The 18,899-nt window shown below is 41.4% G+C and overlaps 1 protein-coding gene across 1 annotated transcript; it reads right to left on the bottom strand.

The window, feature by feature from the left end:
* Positions 1 to 329: 329 nt before the first annotated feature.
* bmp16 (bone morphogenetic protein 16) lies at positions 330 to 10,876 on the bottom strand. The gene is made up of 3 exons (XM_084951241.1): positions 10,394 to 10,876; positions 5,260 to 5,621; positions 330 to 2,808 (listed from the first exon to the last, which is right to left on the bottom strand). The coding sequence occupies exons 2-3, from the start codon at positions 5,612 to 5,614 to the stop codon at positions 1,745 to 1,747; spliced, it is 1,419 nt and encodes a 472-aa protein (XP_084807367.1). The 5' UTR covers positions 5,615 to 5,621; positions 10,394 to 10,876; the 3' UTR covers positions 330 to 1,744.
* Positions 10,877 to 18,899: the final 8,023 nt, after the last annotated feature.

The following is an 18,899-nucleotide window of genomic DNA, read 5'->3' as shown; positions in this document are numbered from 1 at the left end:
AGCTTAAGGGGGATGCGTTCTTTTAAGGCAGGGTCCTCCAGTTAAAAACGCAACAATGCTGTTCAGTTAGTCTGACCCCCTCCATTCAATCCTTCTCGCGACCTCCATTGATACATGTGATCAAAAGCATGTGTGTGGTGTTCTTGTTTTCCTGAAACAGTCAGAAGAAATTTCCTCTTTTGTTTAAATTTGAAACCAGTCACAGTGTCATATCGTGCTCTCTGTGGGTTTCCTCTTTCTGCTCCAAGTGACTGAAGAAGAATATATATATTAAAGATATTTCATGCATTTGGGCTCCAGAAAAGGAAAAAATAAAAGTCTCCCAACAGTTGTGCTGTTTGCTCTGTTTATTAGAGGTATATTGTCAAACATTTTACAAGCTCTTGCTTAAATGTTTCCATTTAGAGAGAAGAATGCAACACTGAAACATTTACCAAGCTCAGCAGAGAACACACTTATAGCCCCTGTTTGAAAGGCACTAAAGTCCCTGTTTTAATATCAGTCATCCTTTTTTAAAAAAACATCTTGACACATGCAGACAAAACTAGCTAAGACACCTGTTGTTACACACGTCAGTAGCTACAATACACAGAGCTTACAATTGGCTTGTTAGTTGAGCTTTTGTAGGCCACACCACTTACGTCTGCTATTGTATGTTGTACACTTAAAAGTGTTCATTGATAACATGAGAAGTAACACAGACTGTTAATTCAATACACTGAACATTTGCATGGATGTAAAGCTACCTTAAGTCACTTCATTTGGATCGCAGACTTTTAATATGCTGTATGCTCTATTGAGTGCAGGTATCTTAAATATGTTAAAGATTAAATACACCATATTGCAGCTATTTAAATAGATAACGTGTCTTTTAAGTTAGAATCAGGATTCAGTGGATTTATATATAATCACAAGACAACTATCACTGGATTTCCTCAGTCTGCAAAATAAATTTACAAAAAAAGTCTCTTTTATTTAAATAATAATGTTAATAGTACATTCAAATAATAGCATAATAGTTCCTCAGCATTATTGTTGTGGTTTTTAAATAGCTTGATGAAGGAGTGTTTGTGAAGGGGTGTATTATTTTATTACCTTTCATAAAAACATATGAACCCTTCTTCCCAGTTCAAATACTGCAGAAACAACGCCATCTCAAAGTCTGGATGCCACACTGGTGCCATCGTCATATTGCTAATGCTGCCGGTCATCACTAAGTCCATCAGAACAGTAAAGAACTGTGTAAACCCTGCTCTAAAAAAAGCTGAGCACATATGCATGTGCCTGTCAGACAGTTTTTGTCAAAGCTAGATGTGTAGCAGACATGAATATACACTTCTGCTGTAATAGCAACCAGTTGGTTGATGATGTGCACTGTTGCATTGTAGCTAAATGGGAGAAATTAAATGACAGGGCAGTTTGACCATATTTCTGCTAACACTTGTTCCTCTCCTGTTTTCTAATTACTTTTTAATTATATATATATATATATATATATATATATATATATATATATATATATATATATATATATATATCTGTCTGTCTGTTTCTCTCTCATCCCTTTCCCAATCTCTCACTCATCCTTGGTATGTTGCTACATTTGTCTCTGTCACTCAGTCTGAAATTAGTTGACTTATAGAGTCTCTTCTTGCCTTCTCTCATCTGCATTTTCATGCTTCTGTTGCTTCTGTTTTCCCACCGACCACGTGAGTTTGTCACTCGGTCCGAGTTCTGTAGCTCACTACCGACAGCCGCAGCCCTCCACAACCATGTCCTGATAATTTTTCAGCACAACTCGGTCTTGAGAGTCCAGGTAGAGCAGGGCGATGGGACTGAGAGAGGTTGGGACACAGCAGGCCCGGGGCACTGCTCCATTCACAGAGTTTACCAGAGTTTGCACCATGGCGTGGCTTGAGGAGTTCATGTGGTCAGCCAAAGGAAAGCGACACTCACCCAGGCAGAAGAAGGCGTCGTAGCCACTGGGTGCAATGATCCACTTTTCCCAGCCCACGTCATTGAAATCTACATATAGTGGATGGCGGCGGCACCTGTTGCGGGAAAGGCGCTTCAGTTTTGCAGAACGACCACCGTTTCTTTTCACCCTTCCACGTTCGCTCCAATTGATTCCTCCTTTGTCATCCGCCCAGCTCGGCACAGTATACCCCATTTTTTTGTCCCTTCCCCAGATTTGGTTTCTATTGAGACCCTTGTTTTTATTCTTGACCCTCGCCTTTGCTCCTTTTCTCCTCTGGCCATTACCAGGGTTTCTTCTGCCATGTTTGACTAAAGGCTGTCCACGGCCATCATGACTGTAAGTAACCAAGAGGGGTCTCTCTTGGGCCCAGCTGTGATCATCTTGTCCCACAGATCTGCATACCCTCAGGTGTGCCTCTTTTGATTTCTCTGTCCCCTCACTTGCAGCAGAAGAGAGGTTCTGCTCAGGAAGTGAGGTGGTGTTGTTTTCAGGTCTGACCTCCAGGAGGAATCCTAGGCTGCCAGTCCCAGCATGGGCCTTATGTAGGAGTTCTGCACTAAGACTAAAAGCCTCCCAGAAACCACTTGTTTTATAACTATGGAGGCCATTGGTGAGTAACCTTGTTTCCAGCAGAGTGGGCTCAGGGTCCTCATGGTGCTCAGTGAGGTATAGGTTTAGTCTGTGGGGTCCAGGACCCAGAGCTGCTCCGTCACTGCGACGGAGGCGGAGTTCAGCAGAGAGCACACTCTCATCTTGAGGGATGGAAGAGATATTGAAGGAAATGTGCACTCTGGTATGATCCTCTGCACCAAGACTGTCTCCAAGGGGCTCTAAGTGGAAGAGTGACAAAGCAATATAACAGTTTAGTAAGACTTTATTTGAGCAATAGCAGGAAAATTGTCAGACTGCATAGCGTAGTCAGCAAATAATTTAACATTGTTGTTTTTTAAAGAAACTTAATTTAAAAAAAAATGAAATCTATATCAGATAGATTTTTTTTAAGAAATTTGCATTACATTTACATTATACATTAACCTATAACACTAAAACCCTTATAGTTACAGCACGTGGGTTAGTTCCTTTATGGATTTTCCTCACAAAAATGCAACATTAACTAATGTCATCCTCTGTATTATCAAATAATTGTACTGGCAAAAATTGGGAATTCATTCAGTGGTGCTACAGGATTACCTGAGCCTTGGGATTAGATTGAATGACTGTGTGTGCTCCTCCTTTGTCATTTTCTTAGTTTGGAGCAAACATGTCTGACAGGAATATGCAGTGTTAACTCACTGATGGTTCACTGATAATGAACCATTATCGCAGGTCTGCATTTATTCTAGCTTGTTTGTGCTGAAATAAGGGCAACTGGGAGGCAAATATGGTGGCCAGGATAGGCCCAAAAGCAAATGTTTCCCTGGTGAACAGGTTAATCCAACTACAGGGAGTGCAGAATTATTAGGCAAGTTGTATTTTTGAGGAATAATTTTATTATTGAACAACAACCATGTTCTCAATGAACCCAAAAAACTCATTAATATCAAAGCTGAATGTTTTTGGAAGTAGTTTTTAGTTTGTTTTTAGTTTTAGCTATTTTAGGGGGATATCTGTGTGTGCAGGTGACTATTACTGTGCATAATTATTAGGCAACTTAACAAAAAACAAATATATACCCATTTCAATTACTTATTTTTACCAGTGAAACCAATATAACATCTCCACATTCACAAATATACATTTCTGACATTCAAAAACAAAACAAAACAAATCAGCGACCAATATAGCCACCTTTCTTTGCAAGGACACAAAAGCCTGCCATCCATGGATTCTGTCAGTGTTTTGATCTGTTCACCATCAACATTGCGTGCAGCAGCAACCACAGCCTCCCAGACACTGTTCAGAGAGGTGTACTGTTTTCCCTCCTTGTAAATCTCACATTTGATGATGGACCACAGGTTCTCAATGGGGTTCAGATCAGGTGAACAAGGAGGCCATGTCATTACTTTTTCTTCTTTTATACCCTTTCTTGCCAGCCACGCTGTGGAGTACTTGGACGCGTGTGATGGAGCATTGTCCTGCATGAAAATCATGTTTTTCTTGAAGGATGCAGACTTCTTCCTGTACCACTGCTTGAAGAAGGTGTCTTCCAGAAACTGGCAGTAGGACTGGGAGTTGAGCTTGACTCCATCCTCAACCCGAAAAGGCCCCACAAGCTCATCTTTGATGATACCAGCCCAAACCAGTACTCCACCTCCACCTTGCTGGCGTCTGAGTCGGACTGGAGCTCTCTGCCCTTTACCAATCCAGCCACGGGCCCATCCATCTGGCCCATCAAGACTCACTCTCATTTCATCAGTCCATAAAACCTTAGAAAAATCAGTCTTGAGATATTTCTTGGCCCAGTCTTGACGTTTCAGCTTGTGTGTCTTGTTCAGTGGTGGTCGTCTTTCAGCCTTTCTTACCTTGGCCATGTCTCTGAGTATTGCACACCTTGTGCTTTTGGGCACTCCAGTGATGTTGCAGCTCTGAAATATGGCCAAACTGGTGGCAAGTGGCATCTTGGCAGCTGCACGCTTGACTTTTCTCAGTTCATGGGCAGTTATTTTGCGCCTTGGTTTTTCCACACGCTTCTTGCGACCCTGTTGACTATTTTGAATGAAACGCTTGATTGTTCGATGATCACGCTTCAGAAGCTTTGCAATTTTGAGACTGCTGCATCCCTCTGCAAGATATCTCACTATTTTTGACTTTTCTGAGCCTGTCAAGTCCTTCTTTTGACCCATTTTGCCAAAGGAAAGGACGTTTTCTAATAATTATGCACACCTGATATAGGGTGTTGATGTCATTAGACCACACCCCTTCTCATTACAGCGATGCACATCACCTAATATGCTTAATTGGTAGTAGGCTTTCGAGCCTATACAGCTTGGAGTAAGACAACATGCATGCAGAGGATGATGTGGACAAAATACTCATTTGCCTAATAATTCTGCACTCCCTGTATGATGAGAAGAGTCCAGAGTCTATATTTTATCTTAGCCTAAATCTGATCTCATACATGTTTTGAAAAAAAAAAGGATCCACTTATCTCATTTGATAGTGTAGTATCTTATTTTGACTGTCAAAAACTGACATACAAAGACTTGCAAAGGTGTGTTACTGCCATAAAAGTTCAAAGCTAGAATCAGCTCAAACAGATATAATTCATATATCATGAATCTAGTTTGACATCAAGAGGAATCAGCTGACTACGTGCCATCTAATTGTGTAAGTAAGCTTACCATTGTGGTGGAAGCTGCGTATAGTGTTGGCCTCCTGGATGTGCTGACTGGGGAAACTAAATGAAGGGTCCTCTACTAGATGGTACTGCTGCTGGTGGAAGTGGTAAAGATCCAGGAGGTACCGTGGCACTGGCACTCCAGGCCTTGGGTCAGGCTGAGACTGCAGCCCCAGTCGGCTCAAAAGGAGACTCTGGATGGTCTGAGCCAGACCGGGATCCCGGAGTGACGGTGACAAAGCGGAAGGTGTGGGGTGCACCCTGCCATGATCGATCTCGCTGGTGTCTCCACCCTGGCGACCAGACGAGGCATGAGGTAGCAGCAGGACCATGAGGAGCAGGAGGTTAGGAGGGAACATGGTGGACCTGGAGGGAGATGCACAGGTGAGGAGAGGTAATAAGGTAGATAACAGAACAGGAAGAGGAAGTGGAAGAAGAAAGGAACGCGTACAAAGTAAACATCAAAGAAAAAAATTGCGACTTCAGGTCATGCACCACTCTGTCCTTCCTTCTGTGTGTTTTAAATAAGAATTTAAATCATATGACATAATGGCACAATATAAAGTATTGCTTGAAATCTGCAAAAGAGATAGCCCCAGAGAGATGCTTCTGGACTCTGTATATTATGCTTATGTCTTCTCCTTCCTGGACACACTAGTTTCTCATCAGTCTTCAGCCTTCATGTGGCATATGTTCAAGAAATTTACCATTCACATGTCCATAAGAAGTTGTTTTCTTGCTACTCCTAGTTGTAGAAACAGTGCTACTTTGTTTTTTCTTTGTTAATTTATTGCAGGCTTCTTCTAGAGATCCATTTATCTCACAGGACACCTAAGCAGCAGTAATTAAACAGTCTCGATCTGTAATTTAATCATGCTGCATGTTTGTGTGTGCTGTACTCTAGTAGTGCTGTTTGTGTGTGTGTGGATGCCTGTGATGTGTTTGGTATTTACAGAGACCTGATAGAGTGACATGTACCCAGATTTTTTTCTTCCTTTTTTTTTTCAAATGACTTGAGAAAATACTTATTCAAGAATTAAGTAGCTTTTTAAAAATATTTTTTATTTGAGGTCTAATTTAATTAACCCCTTAATTATAGGAAGATTAAAGATATAGCTCAGGCATCAAATAGCAGACCTAAATGCTCAGTTTAGTCTGATGTCAGGGTAAATTCTGGTATTTTAATTCCAAAAATAAATAAATAAATAGTGCCGCAATAATTGCTCACTGACTGTAAGCCAGCTGAATAATTGGACTTCATGTCTTCTACAGTGATGTGATCAAAACAAATGAAAGCTTTTAATGTCACAGTTTTGAAAAATATGAGCTTTGGGGCAGCATTAGTAGTAATGCCACTGCAAATCAATCAAAACAAATCTGCATTAGTTAAATCATGAATTCAAGGCTGCCGTCATGCGCAGAGGTATCCACCACACAATTACAATTGTGTTGTTTTATTTTGCAAATAAAACAAAAAGAAAAGAAAGACAAGAAATGGGACATCCGTAATCTCACTAGAGTTTAGATGTGCATACACTGGCATGCTCTGCTCAGCACACACGTTGTATTCCCTCCATTGGGTCATCCACAGTTAGATTCATTTGCACCTGCACAGCCCAGTTGCCTGTAACCTCCCTATTTCTTTCATATTCCTGCCTGCTTCACTCACTTACTGCACATACAAATGAGTGAAAAGATTATATTCGCAGTCATTAATTTGACTTGAAACCCACAGATGCTGCAAGAGCACTCTTTTAGCTACACTTGATTGTGTTGGCAGGGCATTCATTGCTGGAACGCGATCACAGACAGAGGTCACACAAATACTACTGCGACCCGGCCAACACCCTACATCTCTGTAGTATGAGTGTTAATAAGTGAGTGAATAATTGCAAAGCAGCAAGGTAATGGCTAGCTTGACCTGAAAAGGAGCTGAGATGTTAAAGGGTCAGTGCAAAGGTGCAAAACTTGTTTACCAGGCAGAAAAAAAAAATCTGCACTGCAAATCAGATGAACTGCTGCACAGTAAAGAAGAACAGAACAATAAACCCCATCTGCATCTAAATTTATGTCTTTTGCAGGACTTTAAGTTTGGCTTTATCTTTTTTCTCGTCCAAGTGCTCACCTATCTCTCGCTCATTCTCGCTTCTATCTCTTTATCTCTCGCCTGTAAGGGACAGAGAATCGATTAGGGCCTCTACAGCGAGATAACAGAGGAGTTTATGACTGAGTAAACACATAATGATGCTGTAATGACAGCTAATCTTACCACGCTGTCAGAAAAAAGGTTAAAAGGAGGTCACAGGTGTGAAGGTGTGTATTTTTTATGTATATGTGACTGTGGGTATGTGTACTGTGTGTGGTACGTGGCTCAAAGGGCAAGCCTGGGAAAATAAGCCACCTCTAGCGTGGGATTGTTGCTAGCTGGCCATTAAACACCACACCCAGTGCTGTTTCACCTGAGGCAACGCAGCAGAGGACAATTACAGATTAGGAACTGCCGGACAACCTCTCCCATATATTGTGGAGGCTTGTAAAGCAGATTAAGGACAACAACACCACATCTCTCCTGTACTTTCCTCATCTACAAAACCACCCTGAGGTACAAAGGTTAGGTTGTCACACAGAAGGGTGTGTCACAGCTGCAGCGAGGAAGAGGAACAGGGACAAAAACAGAGAAAGAAGTTTGGGAACAGTGTCCTACACTGCTTTTCAGGCTCTTTGTTTCCTCTCTGGGTGTCTGCCTTATGAATGGTTCAATCCACTTTCAAGGGAGGGCAAAGAGGATCCAGACTTAATTTAGATGTTTTATGTGTTATGTGCATCTGAGTGGGTGGCACCCAGATGTCAGCTCATTCAAGTTGGCTAGAAAAACTGACATTTTTATGATTACATTCCCCAGTTCCTTATTTTATCTCTGACTTGTTTATACCTTTCCTCTGGCTTAAACAATGAAATGTTCTGGAAGGATAAATGAGGAGAGCCGTATAATGAATGGGGTCAAGGATAAGGCGAAATGAAAGGTATGGAGTTCAACAGCCGTGTTTGTGTGTCTTTCCCCTCTGTGCTCAGCCTATGAGACTTATTATATGTGACCTGACCTCATGAGCAGACAGCTGAGTGACCCTGGCATGCGGCGGACGAGTGTGGCTGCTGGTCTGCCCCGCGTCTTTCTGAACTCACTGATTAAAACCTCTGACCTCTGACATCCGTTTCTCTTTCTGCCCCTCTTTTTATCTGTTTATTTCAAACTCTGCTCCCTTTCCCCTTCCTCCTTCCTCCTTGCATTCCTTGAACTTTGTCCTTTTGTTGTCATACACCACCGTATATAACCCTGTTTTACTTTTCTTTAAGCACAGTCCCTCATGTCCCCTTCAAACCATCTTTTTTTCCTTTATTCTCTTACATCTTTTGTTCTTCCCTGTTAAAATGTCACTTTTCATGCTTTTCTGCATCACCTTCCCATTTTCCTATGGACTTTCTCCCACTCCATCTCCCCCATTAGTTCTGCTCTTTTTTCCTAGGTCTTAAAATGAATGGTGTTTTTGCGGAAGAGTGCGGCAGACTGTTGCCGGGCCAGGGGGCCGGAGTGTCACCACAGCCGGCTGATTTATCCACTGCCGCTGTCTTCATGTTACGCCTGGTCCCTCAACTTTCCCTTCCTGTTGTTCTTCCCGTGTTTCTTTTCCTAAATTCCTCCTCTCACTCTCCCTGATTTCTCTCCCCCCCCCCTTCCAAGCTCTCATTTTTCTATGCTGCCGTCCCATTCTTTCAGAACACGATACGTGCAGCGTACATGCCACAGGGTTCATTTTCAGGCTCTGAGCTAACTCATTTTCTTGAAACTGTGCCATGTCGGATAGCGTTATGAGTCCAGATATGATGTGCAGTGTGCATATACACACCTGGGATCACTTCTGAGGATACATCTGTACTGGCTAACACTTTTTCCCCCCATTAAAATGTATAAAGTGAACATGCAGTCACTATAATTAAATGTGAGGTTAAGTCTGTACCATACTCCCCATACTTAACTCATCATTAATGGTTGACTCTGGGCTGTGGAGTTAATACATAATGGGGGTGGGGTGAAAAATGTCCAAAACAGTTGCAGTTGTGGCTCTACTTTCTGAGGCGTAACAGATGAAATCATTAGAACAATATTCCAGGTAGGCTGCTGTAGAGTTTTATTGGAGTCTATTAGAACAGCACTCTAATTCATCCCAGCTGGACTGATTAGTTGGTTAATGACCCAGGCGTCCATTTCTGCTCTACACATACAGAACATACACGCACTTGGATACAAATGTGTCCGAGCACAGAGCACTACAGAGCTTAAACACAGGCTAACAGCCAGGCAGAGTGAACCTAACACGGAAAAAAACTTGCCAATATATGTAACAGTGAAGGGTTGTAAAAATGTGAGACAACTTTGATATAGATTTAGAGTTAGCTCGAAAACACACTGTTTCCACAGCTTAACTGTAAATTGCTTTTTCTGGCTGGTCACATCTACATGCACATGCCTACGTGCACTGTTTTTTTGGCTTAAGTCTCAATTGTGAGGTAGAACAGAGCATCAGTAGTTCAGCATGTATTCACAGCTTGTCTCTTTCATCCTCTGTTCCTCAGCCCGGGATGCTGCACAGAGATCTCACAAGTGCATTGTGGTTAACAGGAGGCCCTACTGAGGCACAACACTGTAACAGCATCAGTGGAAATACTGACATATCTAACCCATGACTGCTGAAAGCTCAGAGACTGCCCTCGTTGTGCGTCTGACAGCTAAACTGATGTGAAATACAGAACAAAAACACACCTCTGCTTTTCACATTAAAGCTGCTGAGCAATAACACTGAGGGCCAATTCATACTTCACATGTTGCACAGCGTTGGCGAGTTACGTTATGCTCTTTGAACCCATAATGGGCACATTATTCTCAGACAAGTTGCTTACCTGACAAGAGGTAGATTGAGCAATACAGTGGGCCAGCAGTGTATTCATATACACGAGTGTGTTTTTCCCAGCGGAGACTAATGGTTTCAGCAGTGCAGTTCCTGTGGCCTGTGGTTTGACAGACAGATCTGTGCATGTGTGTGTGAGAGACAGAGACAGAGGGACAGGGATGTAGTACTCACGTCCAGGTGTAGTGGGATGTATGCAGAGTCCATGGTTTATCCTTGAGCTCCAGTGTTACGATCCCTCGGCTCTCACTCCCGCTCCTTTGGACAGAATGGACAAAGTGGACTGTTTACCTCTGTCTCTTTACCTCTCTCAGAGAAGCCAGTGCATGTCTTTCCTATGTCTCTTATGCAAATGTACTGTAGGTAAAGTTGCTTGCTCCATGCTTCTCTCCCTGTCTACTCCCTCGCTCAGCTCCTCATCCTGTTGTCAGTGTCAGATAAGCAAACTCTTAAAAAACATCCACTAGCTTCCCCTCTGCCTGCCTGACCTCTGCTAGTAGGCAACTCCCTTTTCTCTGTCGCCTACACTTCCACCTTTAGTTGTTTAAGACAGACTGGTACCGCTGCTAGAAGTTGCAAGAGGAAAATGTCTGTCTGTCTGTCTGTCTGTACTGTATCACAGGCAACAACTCCTTCTTGTTCCTAAACCTTACTATGTCTCTCTGCTTTCCTCTCCACTCTGTTCCTCCCTTTTGTATCTCCTCCCCCTTCCCTCTCTCTCTTTTCTTGCTCACATACATACACCTACACACACTCTCTCTCTCTCTCTCTCTCACACACACACGCACACACACTTTTTCCTTCTAGTGTCCAGCTGGTAAACCCAATTTAACTCTAAATGACTTTCCTGACCACTCAGATTCTCTCAAATAGTGATGTCACTAAGATCGGCCCTAGTACATTTACAGGCTGTTATCTCTCTCTCTCATACACACACAGAAACACGTACACACATACACACCCATACACACACAAACACATGAGCATGAAAACTTAGAGATATGATAATGTGCACGCCATCACAGTAAATAACGTCAAAAGAAACATACACATTTAAATGCACAAAACACCCACAAATAAATAAATGAAACATGTTCAAGAGGGACTTTAAAGTCAGCACACACATGCAGACTAACTGTTTTCCTCCTTTACCAAACTCACCTGCGGCGTTTCGTTGGCAACATTTGAATTTTTCCGCCAACATGCTCGCAGACAGTCTCTCCATCATTATAAATACGAGGCCTCATTACTCTGAATGAGAGCGAACGGATTCAGGTACAAGACAAAAAGCTATGAATGGATGAGTCATAAGAGCTTTCATGAAGTCACCAGAGCTGAGTGCCGTGATTGGATGAAAGTAAACATCGAGGGGAAAAAAAAGAAAGAGGCTGCACTTCTACACTACGCAAGGTGCATTTGTCCTTCCAGCACAGAGCGGGTGGCCGGTTGAATTTGTATTCATGGGGTGGACCCATGAGAAAACGTCTCTTTAGGATGCACCGTCTCACATATTAGATCTCATCTGGAGAATCACTTGCCCACGTTCCTGTGCTCCTCCTCTCTGTACCCTCCACTTGCTCTTCTAGTCCATTCTCGTATAACCCCCCCCCCCCCAAGAAAAAAAAAAAGACTCATTCACAGACCTCATTCATCCCAAGGCTGTGTGACTGTCTCTGTTGCACTGTTGCTTTTCTCTTGCAATACACACTGCTGTGATCGGAGCATTCAGTCAAAGTTTTTTGAGGTTCGGGATGGTTTGCAGTGAAAGAATCTACGACCTGTGAAAGAAGAGATTACATAATGTGAGAGATATATTTATGTCCTGTTTGGTGCTTCTCACTACCTCCATGCTCCTATTAGAAGCTGGAATGAAAACATTTGTACAAGCAGATCTTCCGCGGTTAGGTTCTTCTAACTCAACATGACCTCTGACCTCCATGAGGAGTGGTTTAATTGGTTTGATTGTGGATACAAAGGAACTTTTTGGCCTTTGCCACCTCTAAACAAATGTCAACTTCACTATCAGTCAGTGTGTAATTTCTTAGACTGACACAATTTCCTTCAATTTCACTTGGTTCTTGGGTCTGTTGTAGCAAAAAGATATTTGAGGGCACATTGGCTCAGATCCATGTTCTCCGAAAACGTTAGAGCACTTCGAGCAAATATTAGAAGTTTACACAGCACCATTCTCGCATGAAAATATCTTAAAAGTTTATTTTGTGACCCAGTAAGAGTAATATTTCAAACTCCGCCACTCTGTGTTCCTCCGCCAGTGCCTCGTTTGAGTTTTGGACGAAATGGATTATGGGATATTGCATTTCGTCATTTCGAGCTGATTGGAGACCAAAACAGCCAATCTGATTTTTTTTGCACCCAAGTCTGTGATTGGCTGGTTTTGTGGCACAAATATAACGGTGTACAGAAAGAGTTGAGCGCGCACAGGCAGAAATGTTGAGAGCGCAAGCAACACATTGCGAGCGAGCGCAAGTGCAAAAACTGAGCGACAGGGGCTGCTATTGTGTGTGTGTATGGATAATAGCAAACACTGAAATACATTTTTTGCACGCAGCAATGAATTTTGTTCACTCAAATTTAGCTTTTCTTCGCTCAAAATAAATTTCTCCTCAAAATGCAACACTTGCACCTGCAATTTTTTTTTATGTGCGCTCAGAATAGTGGCACAAAAAATAACGCCATATCCACTCTGCTGTTGTAACAACTTATCTTATCTTATCTTATCTTGTCTTATCCCCTGGTCGCTGGCATCAGGTGAAATGTGTTTATTGGCAGATCATTTATATTTTGTTGGTCCGAGAAACCACAAAGTCCTCTTGATCAATCTGTTATCCTCTTGTATGCTATTCTATTTCACCTAAATCCTTATCTGCTATTCCAGTTACTTTACCTGTTGGTACTGATTGGTAAGCCAGTCTAATATTAAAACTGATGACCTACCTTACAAACAGCTGTTGTTTTTACTTAATTCAAGGTAAAATATGACAGTTATATCCTAATACTTATAACTCCTAAGTGCTATGTCTTGAAAAGTCTTCTTTTTTGGTGTACTTAGGAAGACTCTTAATCTGGTACTTGAGATTAATAAAACATGTTGTAGTTGTGGCATATTGTCCCGGAGATCAAACTCAGAAGAAAAACAGAAAGAAAACATAAAGCACAGATTCACAGACCCTTAAATGCACCACTAGGGAGAGTCTCTTAAACCTTGCTGACCCACAGATGGGCCTCTCATTGCAGACTCTATAATTCAGGACAGCTTAAATTTAGGAGGAATGTGTATAAATGATGGAAAGGATATCAAGAATATCACCCATTAAAGAAAATACCACAGCAGTGAGTGTTCCCTTCATCTGTGGTAGGTGTCATTTAGCTCAAGCTAATCAAGAATGTAAACAGGATCTTCTATATATAGGACACTTTAAGACAGAAAGGTGGCTTTAAAGACAATTTTTCAACATTAAAGTAATAGTTAGCCGCAGCTCTGGCTTCACTGAGCGCCTTCCTGAAATGAGCAGTAATCCCAGCCTCCAGCTTTCCCATCCTCTGGAAAAGCTGTCGGCTGCTGTCCCGCTGACTTCCGACGGGGGTGGAGAGAAACTTTTAAAGTAATACCTCACCGCCCTCTTAACAAGCCATCCATCCGTCCCTCATCCCAGTGTTCCCACCTCCATACTGCTCCATCCCTCCATGGACACAGAGTTTGAGGCCTCATCAGGAGAGGAGGGGGGAAGCGGGTATCTGGATTAATTCCCTGTTCAGCCACCCCTTCTCTTCTTCTCTTTTCTTTCACCAAATTGTCCAACATAATAACTTGTTGATTGGCATGATCATCGGTCCTTGGGTGGAAAGGAGAGCCTGGATGGAAAAGTTAACTTGGCGTCATAGCAATAGTAGTAAAAGCTGTAGACACACACATTTGTTTGTTTGTTTGTTTGTGTGTATTTTTTTCCATCCATCCATACAGTCTCTTTTGCTTATCCTTATCAAGGATGCTGGAACCTATTGCAGCTACTATAGGGCGAGAGGTGGAGTACACCCTGAGAGAGACAGACAATCATTCACACCTATGGGCAATTTAGAATCACCAATTAACCTAAGCTCACTGCACGTCTTTGGACTGTGGGAGGAAGCTGGAGCACTTGGAGAGAAACCAAACAGACACAGGGAGAACATGCAAACTCCACACAGAAAGGCCCCGGCCAGATGGTGGAGTCAAACTCACGACCTTATTGCTGTGAGGAAACTGCTCACCACCATGCCACTGTGCTGTGTGTGGGGTTTTTTTGCATAGTAAATACTTCCCAGTTGATAACATGGGAATTTATGAGTCCTGTTATCCCATCAATAAAAGTCACGACAATCCACATTATCTGCTCAGCTAAACATCTGCTTGTTGAAGTTTTAAGGAAACTGACTGTTGATTTTCAAATTTTTTCACAACTGGATTATTTTTCACTTTTAATTGTTAATTTAATTGCCTAATTGTTGAGTTTACTATATAAAATTGTTAATTTTACATATTAAAATGAACAATTATTAATGTACACAGCTTTTATGATGTTATTGCTGCTGTAACTTCATGTAGTCAGGATGATATTATTACATTAAACACCCTCAACGTCTTGTCGTTGTCATAAAACATGAAATCTGAGCTCAGATGTTTTTGTTGAAATGAGAAAATCAGTTTTATATGAAACAATTTAAACATGATCAAAGTTTCAGTTAAATACATTGTGAACTTGAATCATCAACAGCAATCCCAGTCTAATGAGGTGTGTATTCAAATGCATGACTCACTGGCTGAAGGAAGAATAAAAGCATATGTCGTTTATTGGATTATTGAACCAAATAATGATTGGGTGACAAAAGTCCAAATAGAAATGAGCAGGTGGGAAGCATTAAGCCAAGCAGAAACTTAAATTAAATTAAATTTCCCATATAAATAATTATTTTTATCCTCTGCTGAATTTGTTTGCTCACTTACAAGGAAACAGTCTTTAATTTTTATGGTACTTTCATTTTAATGGAGAGAGACAGGACATTAATCATTACATAAAAGTTATAATTGATTTTCATGTCATTGATTGAAACAAAAAACAACAAACAAAAACAAACTATTTGGTCCCCTACAACCCACCCATAATTCTGGCTCCCAGTCAGTCAATTATAGATCCTCCAGATCTCAAGTCGTTATGTGTATGAAGCACACCCACCCACAGAATCAGTGTCTTCCATTTAAACCTCTCCAGCACCATGTGCAAGACCAAAGAGCCATCAGAGGATGTCAGTTGTAGACTTGCACAAGTCTGGAATCGACTGCACGACCATCAGCAAAAAGCTTGGTGAGAAGGTGACAGCTGTTGGTGTGGTTATTTGGACATGGATGAAATATAAAATCACTATCAGTTGCCCTCAGTCTTAAGCTCCAAATCTTGCGTCATGGAAGTTAACTTAAATACAAAAATACGGTGGAAACGCAGTAAGTCCCCCCAAAAGTCTCCAGTTCCTGGGAAAAGCTCCTTTGCTGAAATGCAGATTTACAGCTGTGGGAACAAGCCTTTTATTCTGGGCTTTGTTTAAAGCTTTGGACCTTGCACATGTTGATAAAACATATTAATCTACTTTAGCTGAAATTAATAAAACCATGTTTATCTGGGACAGCAGAACACATTTTCTGCAGCTGGGAAATGTTGGAAAGTCACACATTCCTCTGAGTAATCAATCCAGGCTATTAAATCCCCCAAATATAAACCTGTGTGAAAAGGAAAATCACTTTATTTTGAACCATGGAAACAGTTTAAAGGAACGAGTCTGACAGTTTACGGTATTGTACGTAAATGTTTTGTTGTGGTGCAGATGATGTGGAAAACTAAGCTGTTGTAAAAGTGAAAGCGGTGAAGTGACACTGACAAACATCAAATTAATGTGAATTGTTGTTTATAGAAATTATGCAACAAACTCAGCTTTATTACTTAGTCATCTGGAGACTTTTTCCAAAATCCTTTGAAGAGCGGTGCTTTGAACGGAGTGAGGTATTAGGAAAAAAAATATTCTTTTGGGAGATCTAACAGCCTCAATTTAAGATGCACCTTTGGTTTGAATGACATGATTTTATTATAAATAACCTTTCTGACTTTTAAAACTATGCCGTTGAGTTTACATGGCTTTCTCTACTTAAATTTCAGACACAAACACACATTACAATACTGAAATAGCTTTCAGTATTGTAATGTGTATAGCAGTTTTCCTACTTTTCTTAAAGCTTCTTTACTTCCAAAACACAATAAATATGGAAGCTAAAAGTCGATGGAGATTGGTGAGTATCTCAACTTGAAACTGCTTTGCATGATGAAATAAAGCTGTCTGACCAAACATAAATTTAGTCGCAATGCTTACTGTGATTTACCAGTGATAATAATGATAATGATCATCATAAAGGACAACAGCTAGATTCCTCTGAAGATTAGAAAATCAGCTTGGATATTGTCTCAGATGTTGATGATATTAAGCAGTGTCTTCCCCGGTATATATGGGAATAAACACACACGCACACACACGCAAACTTCTTAAGAAGTTTTCTGCCATGTTGTGTTTGTCATGAACAGAAACCAGTTTTCAGACACTGAATGCTTCCAAACACTGCTGCTTCTGTGTTGGACAGATCCAATGGACATATGAAACACAGGCCTTTGGGCCCAAGATGTGAGATGAGCTGGTCCTATCCTAGAAATAGGATATCTGCGTCTGTCATAACAGAGCCTTCCCACTCAAACCAGTGCTTGAGATTCCACCGGATGCACTCGGAAATATCTTAGAAGTGGATATCCACTATTTTAAGCTAAACGATCATGTCTAGTCTATTTCTGATGAAAGCCATGCCCCCAGCACAGAGCAGGAGATGAGCAGGATGGGGAGACAGGCACAGAAACAGAGAACATCCAGGAAATTTTCAAAATAAAAGACCCAATGTCTTTAGAGTTGAGTAAACGTTACTGCTTCTGTATCCAGTTTCCAGAGTTACATCTGCCACAAGAGATACAAAAAAGCCAAAATAGCACACAGAAGAGCTGTATGATGAAACACAGTGAGACACAGGATGGCTTCGAATAGAAAAGAAAGGACCAAAATGTGGTATAAGCTAAAACAAAGATATGCAAAAATTGCCAACAAGTTGAATGCTGAATATCAACCCCAAGTGAGTAGGTGACGAGTGTTTCTCTTGCACCGTCACACACTGCAGTTTGTCATAATGAGACAGGCGTATAAAAGGTATAAACAGGTATGGCATGTAAACCTGTTCGAACTTCAGCAATAAGTGTACAAACTCGACAACACGATTAGAAGTGTTTAGATTGATAGTTTAATGTATCCAGTAAATCCTTAAGCACACTTCAGTGTTTTTAGATGCTGAGTGTGTTTTAGAGGGGAATGACCAAAAAAAACAGGATGATTTGTGAGTACTGCATGCTGGAAAGGACAAATGGATGTCAGAAAAAGAAGTGACGAGGAAGAGCATGGGGGACGAAGATGAGATTTCATTACCAGCTCATACGAAGGAATCCACTCAGCTGAAATGAGCACACATCCTGCCCGAATGTACACAGTTGCACACTGACAGACTATACACAGACACTGTCGCAAAAACAGAGTCTGACTCTTTTCATTCACCAGTAAAGAATTCCAGTGTGCGATAAGATTTCATTCTTTTGTTCTGAGCTCAGTGTTTTTAGTTAGACAGTGGGCCAGACGTGTGTGTGTGTGTGTGTGTGTGTGTGTGTGTGTGTGTGTCTGGACACCTTGTGTCACGTCCCCTGCCCACACTGAGTCAGTCAGACATACTTAGACTTCACCAGTAAAGACAACAGTGTTGCTAAAGGGGAAATCTGGACTTCACTAATTGTAAATCCAAGATTAAAAGTTGACTCAAAGATTCTGTAAAGTTGGTTTAGGAGATTAGGGTGGCAGAGAGCAGCAGTAGAGGAAGGTCTTAAATACTCATAATATACATGTACGACATATCGTACCTTTTCTGGAACAATACCTGCAACTGAGAACCTGGTCAGTTTTGCTTTTTATGCATTTTCACTGTTACTGTGCTAAATCCTTAGTACAATATATATTTTTATTTAGGCAGTATATTTTAATACTATAAATGTGTTTCTAACTAAAGGTCTCATCTGCTACAGATTTACAGAGTGAATTTTGCTCTATTAACTTTGTACATCCCTTAAATTATATATATTATAACAGCATTCATCCATCTGCAACAGACTGGTGACCCATTTAGGGTCCCACCTTTCAACATATGGCAGCTGTGATATGCTACAGCTCATTTGTGACAATGAAATGACAAATCAGAGCAAAATCCATCCATCCTTCCATCCTTCCATCCATCCATCCATGTATCATGATGAAGAGCTTCGGGAGGCTTGTCATGAGGCACATTAAGACCCGGCTGCCACCTACACTGGACCCACTGCAGTTCGCCTATTAACTGGTCAACACATGACGCCATCACCAGCACCCCCTACATCTTTTTCTCACCCACCTGGATAATAAAGACAGATATGTACGAATTCTGCTCATAGACTTCAGTTCAGCATTCAATCATTCCTCAGCACCTGATTGTAAAACTGAGCCTGCTGGGCCTGAACACCTCCCT

The sequence above is a fragment of the Perissodus microlepis genome, chromosome 14 (assembly GCF_051167445.1).
Source record: "Perissodus microlepis isolate ML-2025 ecotype Zambia chromosome 14, ASM5116744v1, whole genome shotgun sequence".
Classification (NCBI taxonomy): domain Eukaryota; kingdom Metazoa; phylum Chordata; class Actinopteri; order Cichliformes; family Cichlidae; genus Perissodus; species Perissodus microlepis.
This window is presented reverse-complemented; position numbering and strand designations above follow the sequence as displayed.